This window comes from Passer domesticus, chromosome 2 (genome assembly GCF_036417665.1).
Source record: "Passer domesticus isolate bPasDom1 chromosome 2, bPasDom1.hap1, whole genome shotgun sequence".
Classification (NCBI taxonomy): Eukaryota; Metazoa; Chordata; class Aves; order Passeriformes; family Passeridae; genus Passer; species Passer domesticus.
The window spans coordinates 57,252,065-57,277,475 of record NC_087475.1 but is presented as its reverse complement, the minus strand read 5'-3'; the positions used below and the strand labels follow the sequence as shown (position 1 = coordinate 57,277,475).

At 34.9% G+C, this 25,411-nt stretch overlaps 1 protein-coding gene across 5 annotated transcripts in view; it reads left to right on the top strand.

Moving 5' to 3' along the window:
• Window positions 1–25,411, top strand: part of TDRD3 (tudor domain containing 3) — a 93,059-nt gene that overhangs the window by 39,452 nt on the left and 28,196 nt on the right. For 3 of the 5 annotated variants that reach the window (XM_064408631.1, XM_064408630.1, XM_064408633.1), the window contains exons 2-10: window positions 1,974–2,058; window positions 5,795–5,860; window positions 9,115–9,275; window positions 11,351–11,492; window positions 16,604–16,675; window positions 17,147–17,296; window positions 17,980–18,120; window positions 19,051–19,207; window positions 19,932–20,057. In XM_064408631.1, coding sequence (XP_064264701.1) covers window positions 1,974–2,058; window positions 5,795–5,860; window positions 9,115–9,275; window positions 11,351–11,492; window positions 16,604–16,675; window positions 17,147–17,296; window positions 17,980–18,120; window positions 19,051–19,207; window positions 19,932–20,057 — 1,100 coding nt within the window. Of the gene's footprint in view, window positions 1–1,973; window positions 2,059–5,794; window positions 5,861–9,114; window positions 9,276–11,350; window positions 11,493–16,603; window positions 16,676–17,146; window positions 17,297–17,979; window positions 18,121–19,050; window positions 19,208–19,931; window positions 20,058–25,411 lie in introns of those variants that run through there. The other 2 variants (XM_064408634.1, XM_064408635.1) reach the window with 2 other exon arrangements.

Genomic DNA, 25,411 nt, shown 5'->3' with positions numbered 1-25,411 from the left:
GTTTTTGCTAAAAAGCTTTGATGTTTGCTTAAATCAACCTAACAGATGTCCTCAGTAGTATTTTATGATTGGTGTCTCTGTGAGGTTGGCAGAGATTTTGGTCAGATAGGCAATGGTTTTGCTAAGTGCTGTTGCTTAAATTAGCACAAGTCAAAAATTAGTGGTCTTCTCCCATGAGGTTTTCTTTATCCTTCTGTTCAAAAGTTTTCCTAAATAATGAGACAAACTGAACTGAAAATTCATATGTAAATTTATACATAAAAAGGTATAAATTTTTACTAAACTAGAGTGCTGTTTTGACAGCTGTGATTCAGTCTTCTTCACTTTGAGGTGCAAAAGTAAAACATGACTCAGCAGTGAATTTTTGTAATAGCAGAATTAATCTTGTCCTATATAGAGAAAGTTTAATTGTAGGTCAGATTCTTGTTTATTCCTTCTTTAAATATGTTGTTTTCTTGCTGGAAAATGGTAGCACTTATGTTGAAGTACTCGGCTTAAATAACTCTGTAAGAGAATTGCAGTCCCTCTAGCTTTAGTAGAATGAAGAATGACTTCATTTGCATTTGGAGCAGTAAAAGAAAAATCCTTCCATGACTTTGCCAACAGTCTAAAACTCAGCTTATGGATTTTGTACTCCCTCAGCCCCTGCTGTTCAACTTATGTTCAGTTTTATGCTGAAGATGGCAGAAGGCAAAATTGTAGAGTTTGATACTGCTCTTTCTAGGAAGTCTGTTGGTGTAATTAAGCCACAGTTGAAGCCTCGAGAGCAGGATAGTCTCTTGGATGTATCTGTTCCCCTGGCACGGTTCTGCTTTAACTTCTGACTCCAGCTAATGAGAGCTGCTAATGCACAGGAGTTGCATAAATCTTCCCATATCATAGTACTGAAGCTTAGAATTACTCAGCTGGGAAATCCTGTATTCCCATGCAAGGCAACACATCTTGCTACCTTATTCTTCCAAGCACTTGTCTTTTATTAAAAAAACAGTTTCTTCTTATGCTTCTATATATATGCATGCTTTTTCTTTGCCATCTGAATTGTTTCACTATTGGCTTTTCTTCTTTTTTTGATGGTGGGCTAGAGACTCAGGATTTGCTAGATGGTGGGTGAGAGACTCAGGATTTGCTAGATTCCAGTGTCTGACATGAACAGATAAATCCCATCAAGTGTCTGGGTTAGAGCACAGCCGGGACCAGTAATTAGTCTTGGAACACTGGCAGGACTGGAAAGGGCAATGTTAAAGTCACCAGGGCTGGAATCAAAAAGGTCTGTCAAGTGTACTTCCCTTCAGATATTTTGCCTTGTTTGTATGTTACACTGTACATGTTATTTTCTTCAAAATGAAGTATTTTTTGAAGTACCCAGGAATATTTATTTTTAGTATTTTTTAGTGTATATTACTCTTTCTTTCTTAAATCATTATTTTATTATTTGGGAAAAGGTATTTTCTTGGTGAGTAGTTATGTCAATATTGAGGAGAAACTGTGTTTCAGACTAGGTGTCTATCAATTATGTAATGGTTGCTGTGATGTATTTGAATAAAATGAAGAGCTGTGCAGGAGAAGGCAGGTTGCCAGCTACATAAAATTGAAAGCTGGAACTGCAAATGGGTTAGAGTAGGCAAAGTGAACAACAAATGTCACAATTTCTAATCACTCAAGTTAAAATTATCCTTTTTAAAAGTGATTCTGAAGGTTAGAATAGGCCCGTCCTTTAAAATGGATTCAGGTAATCAATTCAAAAGTTAGTGTTCAAAGCTTATCGTATATTTACAGGATTTTTGCAGAAAGGTCCTGATCCTGCATTACCACCATCAGTGTAAGGGAACTACTTACCTTAAGTAATTTTTCATGTATTTTTGCATCTATGCTTCACCAGTACAAAAGATAGGAGCTAAAGACAATCTCATAGACAGAGGAAATGTTTGTCTCATTGATACATCATGTGATATTCTATTTTTTTTCTTTAACAGGTGTCTTTCAGATGAAGGAATTGAAGCTTGCTTAAGTTCATCTGAAAAAGTTAATACAAATGATATTATCCTAGTTGCCCTTAATGTAAGTTATGGTAGTGAAACTGTTTTTTCTGAGACATCATGCTAAAAATGATAGATGTAATGGCTTAAGTATAGGTTTGTGTGTCTAATTAAGTGTGCTATTGTCAGTGTGATTTATGTAAAGGAGAGACTTACCTCTCTCCCTGCCTGTATGAATTGTGAGTTTTATTTGGAAAGAACATTTATTCCAAACTGCAAAGTGTGTAGGAGAAAAAATGAACAGATTTAGCAGTAGGAAAATATTTCTTTTGTTTATGAAATGTAAAACTAAAGTCAAACTACAAGCAGTAATACAACCAGAAGTGCTATGTAATGACGCAAGTATGAAATTGTACTGTAAGTTTGTTGGGATGAGTAAAACACCCTTGCTTTGACTTCTGGACATGATACTCCTTAAAGCACATTCAGACTACATATCCATTGTTGTCTAAATATTTATGTAACTAAAACCTGGGCTTTTTTCTTTACTATAGATATCTGGATTAGTACTCATAGTTTTGGCAAAAAAATTATACAAGATAGACCAACATCTTCAAAGCAATATATCATAATATTTTTGAAGATATGAGAAAAGTGCACATGTGAATCCTTGTTTTTCAGAATTCTAGTATATAATTGTTGGTAAACATTAATAAGTCTGATGCCTTTCTTAGTTCATGTATTTGCTATTTTGTTTTAACATATTTTATTAAATCCATACTCAGATGGTTTAAGTGGTTTAATATAAACTGTAGTTTATTTGGTTTAATATAAACTTTGTAATAACTATATGTAGTTTCAAGGGGGAAAACAATGTAGTAGAGTGCTTAAGAGAAAAGTATTCTTCATTGATGAAATTAGAAATAATAAAATAATGAATTATGTGAAAGTTTTTGGGGATTATTTTGTCCACCCTCAAGATTTAACCACTAGATGGTTTAGATGATACTCTGAAAAAGAGGATCCCCTCTGCTCCTTTCACATATTCTTCAAAGCATGTGTTCAGTCACTCATGTATGCAGGCACCAGTTCATGTAAGGAATATGAAAAGAATTAAAGCAAAATTATAATGCAAAGATGCAAAGAATGTAATACAAAACATGCAGAAGGCAAGCATTTGATTCCTGGACCAGAGCAGCATGCCCATATATTTGAGAATGCATTGCTGCTTTATACAAAACCTGAATAGAGTATTTGTGAGTTGCTGGGTATTACCCTGCATGTAATTATATGCTGGAATGAGTACTGACATGATCATTTGTGACTGTGTTGGTATTTCAGGTTTATTTGATAGATAATAAAAATAATCAGAAATGTTGCACAAGTACTTCAAAGCCAGTATTAATGGCTTATCACTTTTAATCATTAAGTAATTTTTTTTTTTGTGCCTAGAAGATTAACTTGTCTGTTGAGTGAGTAGAGGGTAGCAGTGTCTCTTTAATGGCACGATAAATGTGAATTTATGTTCCACTTCTTACAAATTCTTCCTTGACTGCTAGAGGCACCTTTCAGAAGTCAGCTGACCTTTTTTACCTTTTTTGAATGTGTGCGTGTGAATTGCTTAAATAAGCATGAAGTAGGCATAAATGTATCTTCAGTCCTTCAAATGTTTTTATTTTGTCTAAGAACTTAAAAAGTATTTGTAAAAGTTGTCTACCCTTCCCCCTACTCTGATGTGAATCTGGAGATTTGCAAGGGCAAGTTCTACCTGAGCAACCCAGCAGCCTTCTGTGATGGGGTGACTGGATCAGTGGGCAAGGGAAGGGCTACAGATGTAATTTATCTGGTCTTCTGTAAAGCCTTTGACACAGTTCCCTGAGAATATTCTTCTTTCTAAGCTGGAGAAAGATAGATTTAATTAATGGACTGTTAGAGGCATAAGAAAGTAGTTGGACAATCCCATCCAGAGGGTGGTGGTCAATGGCTCAGAGTCCCAATGGACATCAGTGACAAGTGGTGTCCCTCAGGGATCTGTATTGGGACCAGTGTCACTAAATATCTTCATTAATGACAAATGAAGGGTCCAAGTACACCCTCAGCAAATTTTCAGATGACATCAAGCTGAGTGGTGCAGTTGACACACCTGAAGGATAGGATGCCATCCAGAGGGACCAGGACAAGATTGAGGAGTGGGTGCATGGGAATGTAATGAGATTTAACAGGACCAAGTGCAAGGTACTGCATCTTGGTTAGGGCAAGCACCAGTATGAACACAGCCTGGGGATAAACAGATGGAGAGCAGCCCTGCTGAGAAGGACTTGGAGGTCCTGGTGGATGAGAGGCTGGACATGATGCAGCCATGTGCACTCACAGCCCGGAAGAGAAAGCCAAATGTGTCCTGGGCTGCATCCGAAGCAGTGCGGAGACAGAGAGAGGGGATTCCGCCTCTTTGCTCTGGTGAGACTCCACCTGCAATGCTGTACCAAGCTCTGGGGTCCCCAGTTCAGGAAGGACATGGACCTTTTATAGCAAGTCCAGAGGAGGGACAGCAAGATGATCAGAGAGATGGACCAGCTCTCCAGCAAGTAAAGGCTTGGTATGGTTCAGCCTGGAAAAGAAAATGTTTAGAGGTGACGTGATTGTGGCTTTCCAGTGCCTGAAGGAAGCTTATGAGAGAGATGGAGAGAAAGACTTTTTACAGGGACATGTAGTGAAAGAACAGGGGGGAACGGCTTCAGTCTGAGAGTAGGTTTAGGATGGATATTAGGAGGAAGTTCGTTACTGTGTGGGTGGTGAGACATTAGAATAGATTGCTCAGAGAAGTCATGGATGTCCCATCCCTGGAAATTTTTAAGGGTGTGTTGGATGGGCTCTGAGCAATATTGTCTTAGTGGAAAGTGTACCCTGCCCATAGGAGGGGAGTTGGAATTAGATGTTCTTTAAGGTCCCTTTCAACCCAAACCATCCTAGGATGATTCTATGGTATGGATATGGAACACACAGGAACCATTTATAGAAGCCTGTGTGCTATTCAGAGACACACGACTGACAAATGAGTTTCCCCAGTTGTGAAAAACTCAGATTTCCTCAGACTGAAAAACTGAATGTGCTTCCTTGTCATTACCTGGCTATCTTGTGCAATAGAGAGAGGACTGGGCATTTATTCCCTCTACATACTCAATAAATATGCTAAAAATGCATTCTTACGATTGTTTTCTAATTTGTAATTTACCAGTGTTTCTCACTGAAAACCAGAATAAATCAATTGTTTACAATATTTCAGATACTAAAATACAGTCCCGCTCAGGTTTAGATCAGGGTGCCAGAACAGTAGGCCATTGACACATATTAATGGCAAAATATTGTTCAAGTTCTTGTAGTAATTACATTTAGCACATTTTCTTTTAAGGAGTTGTTTATGATCATAATAAATAAGGATTTGTGCATGTAAAAAGACAGGAACTAAAAATACTTTTCTCTAAGTGCCAGATGGAGAGCAAAGATGGATGTTTTACCTCTATGAAACCTCAGAGTTATGTTTAACCATTAAACATTGCTTAGCCATTTGGTTTTGTTTAAGAGCATTTTAATCAACATTGAAAATGTAATTAAAACAAGAATATAATTTAAAAAGCAAAAGGATTTCTTTTGTAAACTCTTGAGTTGTTGAATTTTTTGTCACACAAAGGAGTGGATTTCTGTTGAATAAATAGTTGTCATTATGGAAAAAATGCTATTCTTATTCCTATGTTATGGTTTGGTTTTTTTTAAGTACATACTTTTAGTTAATATTGTCTTGTCTTCTGTAATCATTTCAGACAGATTTAAGAACGATTGGCAAGAAATTCCTCCCCAGTGACATCAATGGTGGAAAGGTGGAAAAGGTAGATAATATTTTTACTTCACTTTTCTGTATTCTGTGATTTCTGTGTTATGACAGCCTTCTGTGACACATTAGCCTGGTTTTGTCATTACTTCACATACAAAACCCCCCAATGTTTGAATCTATTATAGTGTAAAAATCTATTATATGAACATAAGTTCCATAAAAGAGGACTTTCTGGGTTTTATTTCACAACTTTGAAATTATAAAATAAAAATCTGAACAATCCTGGCAACTTCATTTGTTGCTGGAAATCATTTAACTTGTTTGGTCTTGACATTGTATCAGAATTTCATTTTTCCCCCTCATTATCCTGAGAGGGCAACAAAGCAGGTCAGAAATAAATCGAAGTAGCAGTTTGAGTGTGATGCACAGTGATACATGTTAATGCTGGGTTACTTGCCTACTGACATCCATGGCTATAGCTATATTTCCTATGGCTGTGTATCCCACAAGTCGTGGATAAAACATGTTAGATGGTCTAACACTTTGTGCTAGAGAGGAGTATTATACTTGAAACTTTGGTGTGCTAGATTTTAATGCATGTTGTGTGTTTAGGTAAAAAATGAAATTTGTCTCCTTCTGTATACCCTTCCTGTTTTGTTCCTTACATGGGATTCAGAGAGTGGGTAAATTAAGGAATTTTATTTTAAACCCAGTAGTGATTCTCACTTCAATTCTTTACCCCTTACTTCAAATATTGACAGTCTATTACTGATGTGAAAGTTCTGGGAAAACATATTCCTTTACTGTTAAAATTCAGGTAGTGGTAGGTTAAGGTGGGTTTGTTTTAAGAAAGCCAGATGAGGGAGGCTGCTAAGAGCTGTTTGGATTTGTTTATTTTATTGTCTAAATGGAGTAGTCACTGCTGCAAGCACAGACTTCTATAAGAAAAAAGCACAAACATTATTGCCATTTTTGCAAAGCACACTTGCGAAAAAGTCCATTGCAGGATCATGGATATTGGCTAGGCAGCAGTCAGTGCATGCAGCATATTACTTAGCAAACTAACTTTATGAGAAGAGTTTTATTAACTTTAACTGTATTCATAGATCTTTAGAAAATTATTCTAAAAAAATCCCAAACCAGACACTTGCAAACCATATCCTGGAGGGTGATAATCCTTCAGGTTTTGGGAAGAATTACACAGAAAAACTCTGCTTGAGTAGGACTCCTATTTATAATTTTTACCTCAAGCTATTAGATAGTATGCTGAATCCTTGCTTTCTTAACTGTGATTTACTTTTTTTAGAGTAAAATAAGGCAAATCTGACTCCTTAATCAGTGCTGCTGTTTAGCTTTCAATGTCTGAAAATACATTATGTTATAGAGCTATATGTTTACAAAAAAAATATTTTCTTTAGGTTGAGGAACAACTTTTTAGTATAATCCCTCCATGGAATGTGGTAATTTGTTGTTCAGAAATGTTTCAGTGAAAAATAGAAATCATGTACTACTATTCTTCAAGACTAATAGCAGTATTATTTATTTATAATTTGAGAACCTATGATGTATTTCTCTCTTGCATAGAAAATAACTTTATTCATTTAAAAAATAACTTTTTTGCCTATTGTATAATAGGCAAATAGTTGCATAAAAGCTGGGAGTATAGTGTGAAACATGGGTACTTGACCATTATAGATGGTTATCTTCAACTTCAGTCATTAATACCCAGAATTATTTCACTCATTCATTGAATATCTGTGTTTTCTATGGGTTAGAAAAAAAATCAATATTACCAGCATTAACCACAAGATGGCCACATTTGCATAGGATTTGGGAAAACGGAATCCTTCCATGACTATATACTACAGAAATACATTAAGTATTTTTGAAGGAATTGAAGTGCAAAGAAGACAATAAAGTTACAATATATAATTTAATAGCTGTTACATTTAAGGTGTTATTGGTTTTCTTTTGAGAACTTGTGTCATTACAATGGAAACATTAACTGAAGAAGAAGCATTCAGAAAGGATTAAAGTCTGATCTCAGAGTTCCTTTCTGAGTACTGGCAAATTGATGGTAAGCAGTTGAAAACACAAGGTGCCAGCAATTTAATTCCTGTTAAAGGTTACTCATATGCTTCCCCATTTCTGTTTCATTGTTTTTTTGATTGTGGATTTTTGTTTCCTACAGCCTTTTAAATTTTAGTTTTTTCGAAATGATGATTGGATTTGTGGTTCCATTTAAAACTGATCTGCATTTAAAAAAGCTTCTTTCAGTGAGAGTGATTGCTTCATCAGATCTTCTACTGCCACCATAGTAAAGCTACTGATCTCTTATTTATTAGTTTCTCTTTTTTTAGATATATATACTTACTTACTGGTTATCTGCTCTTACTTTGTGTTTTTCTGCTCTTACTTTGTGTTATTCTGTTTCTTCAAGGTTAGAAGCTGATGAACTGTGCACTTTTTCATCTTTTTGCTGTCATTTAGGAGCTAGAGATCAGTTGAGCAGCCACAGACAATTTTTTTTTTTTTCAGAGAAATGAAAATGACTTAGCTATAGCTGAAATGTGATAAATGGTTGAGATTATTTGTTTTGGCTTGGGTTTTTCAGGTGGATTTATTTTGCTTTATTTTGGTGGGGTTTTTTGTGATGGAGGTTTTGGGGTTTTTTGGTGGGGTTTTTGTTGTTTTTTTGTTTGTTTTTTGGTTTATTTGGTTTTTTGTTTGGTTTTTTAGTTATAATTTTTATCTTTTCTAACACAGAATTGTGGTATGTTTAGTAGGGTATCCACTTTTACATAATCAATAGACAAGTGATGTCCCTTCAGTTTGTTATGTTTTGATTGGACCATTGTTCAAATAAGCTATGTTTCTAGTTGGTGTTTACAGAGTAGTGGTACTTGAAATTTCCTCTTGATCCAAAGAGAGAGTCTTCTGAGCTGTTTTTTTTGTTCTTTAGAAGACTTTGTCAGTGACACCCTGCAGTGAAATCTTATCTGGACTCCATACGTTGTTCGAAGTGACAGTATCTGTGATTTTGCTTGTTTGCCTCCTCAGCTGTTTCCATTCACTTTTATTTTATAATGGGTATCTCAGAGATGTGTGAAGCATCACAACTGTTTTTCTGAAAAACCCATTTTTTTCATGTTTTAGAACACAGAGTACATGAGTGATAGAAATTCAACATGACTGCCTGATCAAATTACACTTTTCTCTGCCTGGGGGCATCTGTTGGTATGTCTAGATATTGCAGTGTGCTTGCTTAACAGTGCTAACAATTTTGTCTTTTCTGTTTGACTTATCTAGCTGGAAGGGCCATGTGTCCTGCAAATACAGAAAATTCGCAATGTTGCTGCACCAAAGGATAATGAAGAATCTCAGGCTGCTCCCAGAATGTTACGTTTACAGATGACTGATGGACACACAAGCTGCACAGCTATAGAATACAGTAGCATGTCAAAAATAAGGTGAACAGCTTTCTTTTCCATGTTCTCCTTTGATATGTAAATGTCTTGAAATAATGGAAGTGTCCTTAGTAATTTATGAAAAAAATTGCTTGACAAAAGAGGCTTCCTTTTGGATTTGTATGTAAAGGAGAAATTTAAATTCAGCATGCAAAGGTACATATTAATGTATTTTATAGTTCTTTTTATGCTGAACTATGTAAGGGAAGAAAGTGGATTTTTGCATCTACTGAGCTGTAGTTTCACAACACACAGCAAACTGGGGGTGTGTGCATACTTGGGTCAAATTCCCAATTTTTAGTAGTAGCAGATCTTTTGCCTTATCTTTGTAGCAGGAGTGCCACAGGCTTGACACTTCTAAGCCAGTGCAACTAATGCTGCTTAACCATGGGCAGGTCTTTAACTTGGATATTTCTTCAGTTAAAAGTGAAGGGTAAGAGAGCTGATTAATGCTGAATATGGGGATGCTTTATGTGTTTGGTTATGGGGGTGCTAAAAACAATCTCTGGTGTTTAGTCTGCAGAGTAATGGTGTGCTCTGCACTCTTCTACTTCAGGTAAATCTGATTTTAAAAAAACCCTCCTTCTGTCTTTCTCTGCTAGCTGCAACAGTTAGGTGTAGATATATGCTTAATTATTGAATGTCATCTTCTACTGTTAAATGGTTCCTTTGGAGCTGGAGCCAGCTTGCAGTTTAGAGTGATGCTGTCAGAACATTTAATGATATTTTAATTTTTGCTTGAGCCAGCAGAACTTGGAATATCATATTCCAATGCAAATATAAAGAGAGCAGTAAAAGAAGGCAAACAGAGTCTTGTGTAAGTAGATTGTAGAGCACAAAATGTTTGAAGATGAATATCTAGTACAAGACATAATTTGAAAGCTTTTTGATAAAATCTCAAAAGTGTTCAAGAACTCATCATGTGAATGCTTATTTTTAGGTAGCATTTAAGATTTAATTTGTCTTGCATATAATTTTTTCAGGTCTGATGTTAGACTATTAAACTGCAGTGATGTTGTGTTTCAGTACATAGTGTTACTTAAATAAAAATCACAATTTTCTTTTATATTATAGGTTTTTCATTACTATGGTTTCCATTTACCCCTTTCCGCTTGCCTAATTTTAATTTTTTTTCCTGTATTTCTTTTATGTCTATTTTTGGATGTAATTTTTTTGCCTTTATCAGAACAATCCAGAAATCCATTAACATTGCTAAGGTTGAATGGCACTGGTACTGTAATTGGCTGACTCCATTATGAATTATCCTCACCATGTGGTATGGGCCTATGATTGCAAGAGTAGCTCTATTTTAAAGAGCATATTTTAAACAGTAGCTTATTTTAAAGACATTATTGTCTCTCAGTTGAAAGGTTTTAACTATGTCCTGTTTCTCACAAGAAGAAGCAGTTTCAAGATTGCACTGTTTGTTATACCTTTCAATTACATGTTGGAAGTACATGATTCTTTTATGCTTCTGCTGTTGCTTTTCCATGGGTAGATTCACGTGAGAAGAAGATAAGGTGTCTCCATGTGGGAGCTGATGACAGAAAGTATTCATATGTTTTTAAATTGTGGAGTAGTGAGAGAAGAAGCACTACGAGATGGTTTTTCTGTTTTTTCTAGTATACTCCTAACTTCTAGCAATGTGTAGAAAGGTTCCTTTCTAACCACTCTATGTGTCTACTAAGTTAAATGTCTAAAAAAATATGACATAATTAACTATTTGGAAATCCACTCTTAACTGTAAATATGAGGAACCTGCCTAAAATCAGTTTTCTAAGAATATCATCTGCTAATCAAAACAAATCATAACCTTAGTTTGGTATTACAAAATTGTGTATTAATCAAACAGACAATTTGCCAGTGTTCGTCTCTGTTAGAATCTAATTTACAGTATGGCATTTTTGTATAATGGGTGGGAAGTATTTCAATAAAGCTATTGAAAAGTACTGTGCTTTTTGATGCTAATTTTTTGTTATGGCATATATAAATGTTGGAATTACAATAAGAGTAGTTTTTTATATCTTTCTTTGTGACAGAATATTAATAAATCTGTTTGAATTTGTTTCTACCTCTAGCCTGAACACTCCACCTGGAACAAAAATTAAGCTTTCAGGAATTGTTGAAGTCAGAAATGGATTCTTGCTGTTGGATGACAGTAACACAGCAGTTCTTGGTGGTGAAGTGGAGCATCTTATAGAGAAGTGGGAATTACAAAGGGTGAGGTAACACCACTGGAAATTCTTGTCTTACAAGTTGCATATTACATTTAAACACGTCAAGCTTATTCTGTTGACTGTGAACTGTTGTGTAATAAGCTTTTAGAACTGTACTGTCCAAATAGTTTTAGGGCTGCAGCCAAATGTATGCAAGTAGGTCTTGTAATTTTTTAATTTGCAACATTATATTATAAGTGACCTTTGCATGGGAACTGATTCCTTTCTGCAGGGATTGAAAACATTAATCAAATATATTAAATTTATGTTGGTAAATAGTCATGGATGGTTGCTTTCTTAAACAGTGTGTTTGGTACCAAAATACTGTGGACTTCTGCCTTTTACAGTTACTGTCTGCAGACTGTATCTTTTTTGAGGCAAAAATAATAGAATAAATGTGCAGAAAGCATTGAAGTTGGTAACCTTTGGAATGAGACCTGTACTCCAAATTTCATCAGTACTTTAGGTAAATTGGGGTTACAAAGTCAAATTGGAGGTTTAAAATTCTTCCAACAAGGCATAAATATGTATAAGCTCCTTTACTTTGGTTTCTGTCCCAGTAAAACAAAAGTGGCTGCAGGAATATTTTTTCATACATTTTCTCACAAACATGTGGAAGTTCCTAGGGCAGGAGTTGTGACCCTACTACCATTAGTCCTAAATACTTGCCAGATTAACTATTGCTACTGCAACCATGCATATCTCTGTATTTTTGCATCTGCGTCTCTGAAACAGAGTAGCTGTTTGTGAACATGATGGTTAGTTCTGCATGAAGTACTCATTTTATTATTGTTCCTGCTAAGTTGGGCTCAGTAATTTTTAGCCTTCTTTGGTGTTTGGTTGAACTTAATAGATTTTGGCAAACTGAGCCAAAATGAATTTGAATTTTAGAGATACTCATTCTACTATGTTCTGTTTGTCATCCTTGAGCCTTTATAGCTGAAAATAAGGGTTTTTTTAAAACACAAAAGCATTCCTGGTTTTAAATGAAGCTTTCAAAATAAAGATGGTTCTGGCAGAACCATCCCATTTTATGATTTTTATTCTTAGTATTAAGTCTTGTGAGTTCTCTCTTCAGTTAAAGAAGGTAGATGGGGAAGAAGAGAGAACATAGAGCTAACGCTTTCTTAAGAATTCACAAGACAAGAATAGAACTGGTTTGCTCTCTTGGTGATATTTTGGACAGTCTGTTTTCATATTTCTTCTACCTGGACTTCAACAGATAAATTTTGCTTTATACTTAATAATTGGTTTTTGAAATCAGTATCATGAAATAACTTGGAACAGACTCTGTTTGCATAAATGAAAAAAGCAAAGCATTTAATAACCAAAGGCATGCTGCTGACTACAACTTTTAGCACTTGTTAGCCAGCTCTCTTGGCTGTATGCAATACATGTAACAGAGTGGTAGCTGTCACAGATTTGCTCTGGTAAGATACGGAAAGTTAGCTATTGCCTGCTGCTATCACCTCAGTGCTCTGATTCTCAAACTTTTGGAGTTTGCCTAGAGTATTTTCTTTTTCTTGTTGACCAGCTCACAGCACATGAATGTGGCTGTGTCAGAAAAGCTGTGGGTGACAAGGAATCAGTATGGACAGGTGAACCATGACCACTGGAAATTGTAGTTCCAGTTCTGTATCCAGACTGACAGGTAGACAGATAGGGCTCAAACAAATCTGTAGAAGCCAGATGCTACATGGTAGCAGTTTCCCTATGAACTCAGTGCTTCTACCCTGTTTAGAAGGGTTTGTAGAAGAGTACAGCTGACAAATAAGCATAACTGCTAAAATATCTGAGAGGTGATAAGGGCATTGCCACTCCTTATCTAATCTTGACATGGAAGCTTAAATAAAATGCTGAATTGTGTTTGTATAAAAAGATATAAAACTTTTATTTGTGTAACTATTTCAAATTACTTGTTTTGAAGCTAATTTTTTAGTTTTCATGGCAGTTTTACATTTCCTCTCCACTAGGAATTCTAAGATGTGTTAATTTAGCTTCCTCTGTAGATGATGAAATAAGAGGGTTTTATACTTAGCATAAAATTAGTGTTATTAAGCCAAATAGCATGCAACTTGAGAATAAAAGTCATGTATTCTGTCTTAAGGTATTGCCCATGCACCTACTTGTCAGCTTCTACTTGTTCAATTGTATTACTGTTTTGCTTCATTCAGAGCAGTGTTTGAAATTGTTTTCATGAGAAATCAAGTTTTAGTAATAAAAGACTCATAATACAATGTAGCATATGTGGAATGAATGCAGTATTATCACACTGCATGAGGAACAAATGTGCTCTTCCTCGTACATTCAATTTTATCATAAGGTAAATTCTTGCCTGGAAATGTCATATCATTTTAAGTGTCCCTATTTAAGCGACAGTAAATAAATAAGGAAGGAGTGTCAATGAGACTGTTACTGTGAGATTTGCTTTTCTAGACTTATTTGGAAGTATCATGGACATCTTTAAGAAAAAATACAGTTCCAAATAATTATTGCTTTGTGGTGTTCCTCATGTTCTGATGCTGACTTATGTTCCAAACATGAAGGATCAGTGTGTGTATGATATTGCTGGTACCCTTCTTGTGAGGGAAGAATATTTTGTGTTGCTATTAAACAAAACAGCAGACAATATGTAAGTGAAGTCTGAAGCAAATCTGCTGAGATTATTGGTGAGACTGTCTGGTGGGCTCTTAAATTTTTAACACTTAGAATTACAGATCATCTAAAAATAAATCTGTTTAGTATATGTCAAGATATTTCTGTTTTGGTGAAGATGAGGCTAAATATTGAGATTACCTCCTGGGAAAAGGAAGTAGTTTTAGGTATATTTCAAAATACATGTATAAAGAAAGGCAAGGGTACAATAGTATGTAATATCTAGCAATCTCATATTGTAAACTCTAGTTTCTTAAGAGATTATCTAGGAAATATGTTTTTAGTGCCATGATGCAAATAGAGCAAAAAGGGTAAAAGAAGTACACTATATGTATTTATAACAAAGTTTATTGTAAATGATAGTTACTGCTGCGTTATGAAGAAATTTAATTATATGTTAAAAAAAATTGAGTGTTGCCAGTTTATTTTTTATTCGGTGCTATGTGAAACTTGGTTTCTAAAGCAGCTGCTCTCACTTCTCAGCAGAGAGTGCTCCTTGAGAAGAAGGTTTCAGAGCACTAGAATTCTTTCATTATGGATAACAGTTTTATGCAATAAATTGTTGTGATTCAAAATTCATGTAGGTAAATAGGCAGTCAGTTTATAAGGGCTTTTTTCCCATTTGCCCAATTGCAAATTTGAGCAATAGATTGGAACAGCCTTTTTTCTTCTATGTGATTTTTTGATTCTGATTTGGGAAAAAAGGAAAAAAAGTGTAAATTCAGCTTGCTCTTCCTGATTATAGGACATGAAGAATTAATCTGAGTTTGAGTTCTTGTCTAGCCTATAATTATTTCTTTTAAATATAATTTGATTAAGTATGGGAGTTCATTCCAAATTTGCCTGCATTTCCCTAGCTGCAAACAAATAGAAACACCAGAATAAATGCAGGGTTTATTGCACCTGGAGTGCCTGCTCTGGGGAAGTGGAGTGGCTTGGCCGTGAAATCTTTGTTGTACTGTGCCGCTTCAGTTAATAGGTACAGGGACTGTGAGCTTGCTGCAGTGATCAGCCCTTGGTTAGCTCATATTTCTAAGGCAGCATTTTAAGTGAACTGGTTGAAACTAAAGGACAAAAATTTTATGATTTCTGCACTTCTAAGTGCTTTTTTTGAATAATGTATTGAATACTTTATCAGTGTTTTTTGCTCTAAGATATGAGAAAAAGGATTATTATTTTTCTTCAGCCTTGAAAGGCATTAATAACTATAAATGATTTAGAAAACAGTCTTTGGCTCCTGAATAAAAACAGTTAACTTGAAAGGAGTGGACCAAAAGTTTTAATTTGGGTATGTATTAGCTAAATTAATCTATTACTTAGTTTAAGAAATTCTCTGATAACCTAGTGGCCTAAAGCTTTGTCGTGTTTATACTCCATTTCTCACATGATGGATTTAAATCAATTCTACATCAGGGTAATAAATATATAGGTAAATGTCATATATAGCCTTAAGTAATTAAGGCTGTCTCTGACAACAGAGAATGTATGTAGTCATGCATGAATGTCCGTTGGGCGAAAAGGACAGTGAGAAATGAAGCTGATAACAGAGATACATTACAGGAAATGCAATTTTGGTGCATTTTATCAGCATTAAGGACCTGTTCTTTTCTTTCTTAGTAGGACAGCATTTTGTTTCCAGCAGTGGCAAAAAGGAGATTGTTTCTAGTGAGAGATCACAGTCTGAGCACTTACACAGCCATGACATACAGAATTGCTGTATTATATCAGGGGATACCATTCCGATTAATCCTTTCTGTGTTTGCTTGCTTATGCATGGGATCATGAATTTCACATAATGGTTGAAGATGGAGGTCATCTGGCTGAATCAATGCCACCTGCAGCCAATTGTCCAGGACAGTGTCCTGTCAGCTTTTGAGTATTTCTAAGGGTGGGGACTCCCCAGCCTCCCTGTCTCAGTCACACTCACAGTGAAAAAGATATTTTGTGATGGAGGGAATCGCCTATATTTCAGTTTCTGCCCACTGTCTCTGTCATCTTACTGGGCACCACTGAAAAGAGCCTGTCTCTGTCATGCAGATTGATAAGGTGCCCCTGCACCTTCCCTTCTCTAGGCTGAATTGTTCCAATCCCTTTTTAAGGTGCTGTGTGCCTTTACAATCTCTACTGGCTGCAATTTCATTGGATGTTGTATGAAAAAAACATCTGTTGCCTATTTTTGTTCTGCTTTGTTCTATTAGTGTAGATTTTGATATATAAATGAATTTTCTACACGTGCTCTGTGTGCCTTAGTAATTATGCAAAATTCCATAATTTTCTTTGTTCCTCTGCCTCTCCTCCAACCCTCTTCTTAACTTAGGTGACTGAAGACTTAAAAATACTAATTTCATTTCTGCTAAAAATACCCTTCTTCCAAGTTTCATGTTCTTTCTGAAATAGAGACATTTATCATATAATCTGTTTTCTGTTTGCAATTTATTAATTATCAATTTTCTTTTACAGAGTTTGGCAAAACACAATAGGAGTAACATTGGAACAGAAGGTGGCCCTCCTCCTTTTGTACCTTTTGGGCAGGTATAGTGTACTTTTCTTTGTCACTTCATAAAAGTACCTGTATTATATCTATGTTCCTTGTTCCAGTTAGGTAAAGGCTGTCAAAACACCTTAGATCTTGATAACTTGGATATAAAAAATGTGCCTGTTAAAAAAAAACCCCAAAACCGTGTTAATCCCGTCTCTTTGTTGTGCCAGTTTCCAGTAACATTTTTCCTCTCAATTTCAAATTTAACTTTATTTAGTGTATGGAGCCTTTGATTTTGCTGGTGAGGTCATGTAGGCCCGTATGCAGCCTCTTCTTAAATGCCGAAGAATTTGGCAAGGATTAGCAAATTTCCAAGAATCATTGTGATTGCATCATGGTGTCTTGCTACATGATCATACTCTTTATCTGAGGGTCTGCTACACTAATGAAATAAAACTTGGGTGGGTCTTTTTGCAAATGAGAGCAGGCAGAAGAGTAATTAAACATTTCTTTTGCATTTTCAGAAATGTGCGTCTCATGTGCAAGTGGATAGCAGAGATCTTGATCGCAGAAAGACTCTGCAAATGACAAATACTGTAAAACCTGTTGCAGACAATGATGAATTTGAAAAGCAGAGAACAGCTGCTATTGCAGAAGTAGCAAAGAGCAAAGAGGTTAGAATGCATGTGTTGCAGCATTTTACTTACTGTGATTGATCTTTTCTGGTCAAGTATTTATCTCTTAAGTGACAAATGCTTTCTGATATTTGCCTGCGTATAATTCTACTCCCATATCTTTAAAAAGATGAATTAGGCTTAGAGTCCTTTAAAATTGATGGCTATGTTCTTATTTTAATAGAGCTAATAAATGTATCATAATGTTTTATTGTAGATATGATTTTGCTACCACTACTAAAAAATGAGGGGTGTACAATTTTGCTAATAAGATTTAAGAAGTACAGGTTATCAATTTTCATCTGTTCTTTTTAATTCTCAAAACCCCCATGATTCACTGAACTCAGTCTGAAAAAATAGCTAGGAAATTTAGTTCTAATGTGTCAGGTTTTTATGTTCTCCTTTGGTCTTCTTTTTAGTTTATTTCTCAGTGCTTAGTAAGTTGTAACAGCTAGAATTATATACCCTTTTTACAACCTCATTTGGGCACAGGGGAAAAACAATTCCTGACTAATAAATTAATCTTTTTCTGTGTGTGTGTAAATTAGTGCTTTATTTGTTGACCCAGAGCATAATCAAGAAAAAAAACAAAACCCACCGCAACAAAAGTTTCTACTTTTTATACTAGTTAAATATTTTCATTATTTCTGGTTGCTGAAATGTTATTTTGTGCTTATCTAAAGACCAAGACATTTGGAGGAGGTGGTGGTAGTAGCAGAAGCAATCTCAATGTGAGCGCTGGAGGGAATCGAAACAGGGAACTGTTCCAGAAAGAGAAGATAGCAAAACCAGAGGGGAAGAACGAAGGTGTCTACCGAGAACTGGTAAGACGGAAGACTTTAATGGAGTCTTGAATGTGTAAGATTAAAAACAAAACCCCAAATATGACAAGAAAAAGATCAAAATACCTTGAGGAATGATGACTTTCCTTTCAATTAATTTTGAGGTCTGCTTAGAATACTTATGGTGCTTTTGTACCTTACTGAGATAGCTATGAATTTCACTGTGATTCTGAGCTAAACATTTATTCAGTAAATTTAAGTATCTCAGAGGTTAGATTCCATTAGGCTTGGGATTTTATGAGTTTTTTGGAGGGTCTTGATATGGCTATTTTTGAGCCTGTTACATTCATGAATGTTACATTCATGGGGTTCCAGTTAAGAATGTTTTTGATGGCAGCTGTTGAAGTAAATGGGCAACTGGTATGATTTTGGTACAGTGCAATGTTATTTTCTGTACTTAATGCTTTGTGATTCCTGTCTTGACTTTCTGACATCATGTTCTATACAGTTTGAAATAACAGAGCCTGCATTTCTGCCCAAGTAAATTGTTTGCATTTCTTTGCTTTCTTCTGTAAAACCTCTAGCCAATTATGTTTTATCTATATTTTAAGAAGTAACTGGGTTTTGTGTTGTCTGCAAAAGTTGTGAAGGGGTTTAAAATGGAACAGATGGCTAGTTTTGATACCCATGTTATTTTGAGATATGTCTTTTAGTTTTCATATAGACTAGGAGAATTTGTGAAGGACTGTAGTAGTAGAACTGGAAACTAATGAATTAAAAATCATACTACTAAAAAAATCCCTTGTTTACCTGATCCTTTTGAACTTAGATAAAAAGATTTTATATAAAACTAAAATATTAAAATAAACAAGAAATATTGTTTCAATTAAAAATAAAAGAAAAATTAATGTAAAAGCTGATGTGTTTATAGAGTGTTGTATTTATTACTTTTGTGTGTGCCTTTTATTTCAGGTTGATGAAAAGGCTCTAAAACATATAACAGAGATGGGTTTTAGCAAAGAAGCAGCAAGACAGGCACTTATGGATAACAGTAACAACCTAGAGGCAGCATTAAATTTTCTTCTGAACAACAGTAAACAGAAACCCATTCAGGGACCACCACCTAGAGGTAAAGCTTGCTAAGAGATGCTTTAAAACTGTTTACAAGCCAAAGAATTTATGTGTGGTGGATTATTAATGTAGTTATAGAAGGGCATATTTGCATGTTTCTTTCCTCCAAGTTAGAATGCATTGCAAACCTGAAAGCAAATCCCTAAGAAAGGTTTCCGTGTTATTATATGCTTGTAAAAATTTTTAAATTGGAAGATAGATGTTTAATTAGCCTTAAATGGGAAATGTGTATTCTAGAATCACAGAAGAACATGGGTTGGAAGGGACATTGAAGATCATCTTGTTCCACCTCCCCCACACCCACCTCCCACACAGAGAGGCCACCCACTAGACCAGGTTGCTCAGGGCCTCATCCATCCTGGCCTTGAACACTTCCAAGGACGGAGCATCCACTGTTTCTCTGGGCAACCTGTTCCAGTGCCTCATCACCCTCATAGTAAAGAAGTTTTTCATCACATCCAGTCTCCCCAGTTTGTAGTTTAAAAGCTCCCCAGTTTGTAGTTTAAAAGCTCCCCAGTTTGTAGTTTAAAATCTCCCCAGTTTGTAGTTTAAAATCTCCCCAGTCTGTAGTTTAAAATTGTTCTCCCTTGTCCTATCACTGCCTTTCTGTTACAGAATTTTTTAAAGACAGAAAATACAAACTTTTTGTAAATCAAATGAAAGTATGTGTGCGCTTTTTCATTTTTTATTGCCCATTCACACAAAGCCTTTAATGCTTACAGGTAAAGGGAAGGGCCGAGGCCGAATAAGACCTGAAGATGAAGAAGAGCTAGGAAATGCCAGACCATCTGCACCAAGCACACTGTTTGATTTCTTGGAGTCCAAAATGGGTACTCTAACAGTAGAGGGTGAGTACTGAAATTAATGTATCTGGAACAAATGTTGAATACTGTAGGTAAAATTATTTTTCCTAACTATGTCATCTAAAAGTTGATTCCTAGAACTTCCACTTTAGTCAGTCACTAAAAGAAAAGAGTGCTTGGAGAATTATTCCTCTCAGGAAAGGTCAAATAAGTTGCTCAGTGGTGGTTAGATGTTTAAAAGTCAGTAATTTGAAATAAAATTGCGTAAACCACAATTTGTTAATTCACTGTATTTATCAAAAATCAAAATATTCAAAGAAAACAACTTTTAAATACACCAGCATTCTGCATTAGCTGATTAAATTTTGTAAACTGGTCAGGTAATGAATATAACTGCATTTTCAGAAAGCAGATAGAGGGAATGATATTTGAGATACTTCTTGACAACTCATTTTACTTACCAAAAATGCACTGGATTTTTTATGATGAGCAGAAATTAAAACAGTGGTAGTGTTTTTGGCTTATACTGCAAACATTGATTTTTCTTTGGATACATTTTGTGCTTCATTGAGATATTACAGAAGACTTTTATGTTTGTCTGAAAGACATTTAAAGGAAAAGAAATAATCCCTGTGGGTTATATAAATTTCTTATTGTCAGTGTTTTTGTAGTAAGTAGGTAATAGTAGTTTATGAAGACTCGTGAAATGAGTGAATTGCTTTTTTAAAATGATACTACTGATTGCTTAGGGGTACTTATATGATCCTTTGGATTTAGTGCATGTATGTAGACAATAAAGCATAGTGTTATGTGAGTAAAAACCAGATATATTTATTACATTTACTTCAGTTTGCATTCTTCAGTATTGTGTTTTAAAGATAAATACACATCGCTTTTATGAGTTGTTTTCCTCTTAAATGAAAACAAAAAGATTCCATAAATGTCATAAGAAGAAAAACATAATTCTATTAAAACTTTTTAAAGGTTTTATACTCCTTGAGTTACTGAAGGTTCTGGCATATTCCCTAACATGACACAAAGGGGTTTTTTGCTTTTATGTTTTTTGTCACTATGTTGTTTTTTCTCATTTTATCTGAGTAATCAATATATAATCCAATGTACTATTCCTGAACCATACTTTCCTGAAAAAAAAACCCAAACCCAACTTGTTAGCATTTTTGAGGAGTTCACAAAGTGTTCTGATTATTTTGTGAAATTCTTTTCAATCTTTCTGCCTTTTTTCTGCAAAAAATAGATGTTGTACTTTGTAAGGCTTTGAAGTGGTTGCTTAGTTTCATGTTCTTAGCTTTTATTTTCCTTACCGAGTGTGTATAGCCCATAGGATTGCATCTCTCTTTCTATGCCAGGTTTTAGTTTTGCTTGAAGAGGCTTTTAAATGAATATTTCAAGAAATATGTAGGCATATGTATTTTTTACTTTCAAAAGTGATTTTTTCCTTGCCAAATTTGAGAAAAACTCTGCAGTCTGATGAATTCAAACACATCCTTAAAATAATACATTGAAAGTTATTTTTCTGTCATTTTATTGCCTCTGCCTTTGAAAATAATTTCAGTTAAATTCTTAATTATTGGTTGTCTTAAGTTCCTTTCAAACTGAGATGACAGGAGTTTTAAAAGTATTTGCTGAGTGATCTATCTGCAGTGACCATACTTAGCACTGTGCACTCTTCAGTCATGAAGTCTGCATCCAAATGTCTGCAGGAAACTGGATATACATATAACTAGTACCTCCTAAATTTAATTTGATCCTGTTGTCTGTAAGCAGTAGAGAAGCATAGTTTCACTTAGAATTAGAAAAGTATTGGTCAGAATTGAAAGGCACATGGGACAAACTGATCAAAACAACTCAAATATGTAATCTTACAAAGCCAAGAATGTCTCTTCATTGATTTTCCTGCACAGTAGTACACTAAGGAGCACACATGCTGGCAGGTTTTTCTCCATTTATATTCACCAAACACTGTGCTATACTACATGTAAAAGAAGATAGATTGTTCTGCAGTATTTCTGGCACCTTACTGTCCTGTATGGTCTCTAAAATCTAGTATTGTTTTTTAGGTATTGAGAAAGAAAGGGGTTTGTATAGGTACCGTGGTTTTGAATAAATGAGTAAGTCCTGACTGTTACATGTTTGTGTATGAACAGGAGCACATAATTACCTGGAATGGCCATATTTATCATTATTGCAAGCATTAAAGTCCTATACACTTCAGACAGAGTATAATTCCTTCTAAATGACTGGAAGTTGATGTAAAATGCAGAAAACAAAAGGCGGTTTTGCTGAACTGAGCTAAATATTTTTTAATCCTGTACTACACCAAATTTTCTTCAAAATCTTATGTGATCTGGGGAGAGAAAGTGTCTGAAAAAAGGAATTGTTTCTCTTTTCAAGTACACAAAAGATTGATTTGGTTTGTGCATCCCTCCTTGTTTTTCTTATCTACTTTTATTTAATTATCTAATTAAAACCTGAAACCTTAGCAGTGTGGTGAATTTCTAAATTCACTTATGGCTGGGTGGTGCTATTGCTGAACAGGAGCTGCAGAACTGTTGTTGAATTTTTTGGTAATTTTTTGTACTTGCATTTAGACCAAGTAGAAAAACATTTATGAGTTGAAATTCCTTAGTATATTTAGGAGGTACTTATATTCCTTTTAAAAGTTAAGACAGCACATAGTTTGATTTTTTTTTTTAAAGTACTTATTAGTTCCAAGAAAACATGGTAGTGTTTTGCCCCATGAGTGATATCTTGTGATTTTTTGGTTTTATCTCCTCTTTTCCATTAAAGAAATATTGGTTTAAGTAATTACAGCCATCAAAAGTAGTAAATACCTGACTCCATGATCTGCTAGCTCTTTAATTGTAAAACACAGCGTACTTTAAACATACTTGATTTAAATGAAATGCAAAGAATTAAAACAAATATATCCTTGACTTTAAACTGCATGTTGGTTTATTTATTTATTTATTACTGTGAATAGTTGGTGGTACCTACAAAAGTGTTTCTGTGTTGAAATTAAGTAGTTTGAATTTTGGCAAGAGAAACTTCCTGACTGCAAGAGATAACACAAATAGCAGACAAAATTGCTTTCAGTTAGCTGCATATGCTTGCACTTGGTTAATTTCTGCTACTGAACACAAAAGATTTTTTCCATTAATCTCCTTATTGTTTTCTTTTGTTATGAGGAACAACTCATCTGTCTTTGCCAGCTTAAATAAGTAAACACAGGGATTATCAGAGAGAATAAGATGATACCAAGTGCTCTGGCTATAGTATTAATAAATAATGAACATTATTCTTTATCTAGTCCCAAATAAATTAAAGGTTTAAAATAAATTGGTAATGCAATACAATGTAATTAAAATATTTGTTTCATTTTGTGGTCACACAATTTATTTGAATATCTGGGAGTGGGAGTGCTTGGAGGGGAAAAAAAGATTCTGACTTTTTGGAGTTAAAAGATATTTGTAACATATGAAATCTGCCATACAGTAACCATGTTTTCAACAAGTATGGAATGCTATTGACAAGAGTTCCAAATTGAATAATAGTTACATTTCTTATTCAGCCTTTCTTCTAAAAATTGAACTTCAGTCAGAGCTAATTGTGACTAACAAGAAAATCACTTCTATTTGTTGTATTCATATGTTAGCATTGGTGAGATATGTTACAAGGCTTGTACTTTTATTTTGCCTTTAAATGTAAAAGGGACAAATATAGTACATTTCATACATTTTAAAGAATAATAAATTACCAGTTTTTGTTTGAGTCCTTTAATCCAGTTAAAGTTTGTAGTGAATACAATGCAGAATGTTTTGAATTTTTTGGTTCACTTCTTTATTATAACTCTTCTCAGCTTGTAATTGGTTTGTTTCAACAGAAACATGCACTCAGGTCCCTGTTCCTCACTATTGCTGCATTTTAGAAAAAAATAATATTGATATTTATTTAACTTGACAAAGCTCTTGGATAATGGGAATTTTGCTTCACGACATGAAGTGTGTGCAAATGTATCACTAATTATCTTCTAATTTTTAAGTCTTTTGGCCAGTACAAGGTAGAACATGCCCTGGAGGTAGCTGTCTCAAAGATATACTTCATACAGTTACATAAAAGTATTAGTCAGTCTGAGAGGAGAAACCCAAAACATTGCCACCAGTGTGGGAAGGGCCATGGTTGTTGAATTTAGCCACATTATTAAACATGGTAAAATCCACAGGAGAGGACCACAGGAAGCTGTACTCTTTAAATTCCACTGTGTATTGAGCAGTACTTTGTAAATTGTGTTGGCTGGGATTTCCAAGTGCAGCAGGTCCTGCTGGTTCCTTGTAATCAGAGAAATGTGATTGGTCCTGTAGGGTCCTCTTGCGTCATAACATACAGAAGTCAAAATGAGTGAGTGAGTGTTCCAGACTGACAAACGCTACTTGTCATGTCAAAACTTCTGAGCAGATGACAAGAACCTTATCATAAATTTTTAAATGTATTTTTTCCAGACCATGTTCCCAAGCCTTTGGTTGCAACAATGACGATTGGGTAAACCTATCCCACTGTTTGAGAGTAGCTTACTACATCTTGTTAAATGCCAAATTAATTTTTTTTATAGTCCTGTAGGAGGCATTACTTTTCTGGGAACAGTTGCTAATGGTTTGTTGGAGTTGGGGCAGGAAGTAGAAGCAGTTGTGGTAGACAACTTGTGAATGGGATCCCTTGATGCTTTTATTGATCCCTGTTTCTCATAAAGAAACTCTAGAATCCCTTTCTTTGGTGATCAGACCAGACAGCACAAATACACGAAGAGCCAATATTATTCTCATCTCCTGGCTTGTTTTTGTTGACTACTGTTGACAAAGTACCATTTACTGTTACTTGGCAATTTCCATTTGCGAGTGACTTGTGCTTGAATGTCAATCAATCAGTTAATGTGTCCTGCTTATTTAAAGCTGTTGTGTATGATGCAGTCCCCAGGGAAGCTTTTAGCACAAGAATTGCACCTCTGTAGAAAACATAAGTTTATGGGATTTTGCATACCTTAGGCTTAGACTAAAAAAACTCAGGTGTTTCATGTCAGCCTTTATATGTCACAGTAAAGAGATCTAGAAAAAATAACTGTGTATGCTGTTTTGAAATTCTCTAGTCACTTTACCAGCTGTCTAACATGTAGTATTATTTTAACTTTCCACTGCTATCTAAAAAAAAAAAAAAACTGTAATGAAAAGATGCAACACACTTTCAAATCAGCTTGTTGCTTTTATGTTACGATCACATTATGTTGTGTAGACAATAGCTAAAATTACTCCTTATATGCTATGAAATTGAATAGAGATTTCAGTAAACTTTTTTGAATTATAGAAGAATATGTCTATGTTTAGGTTTTT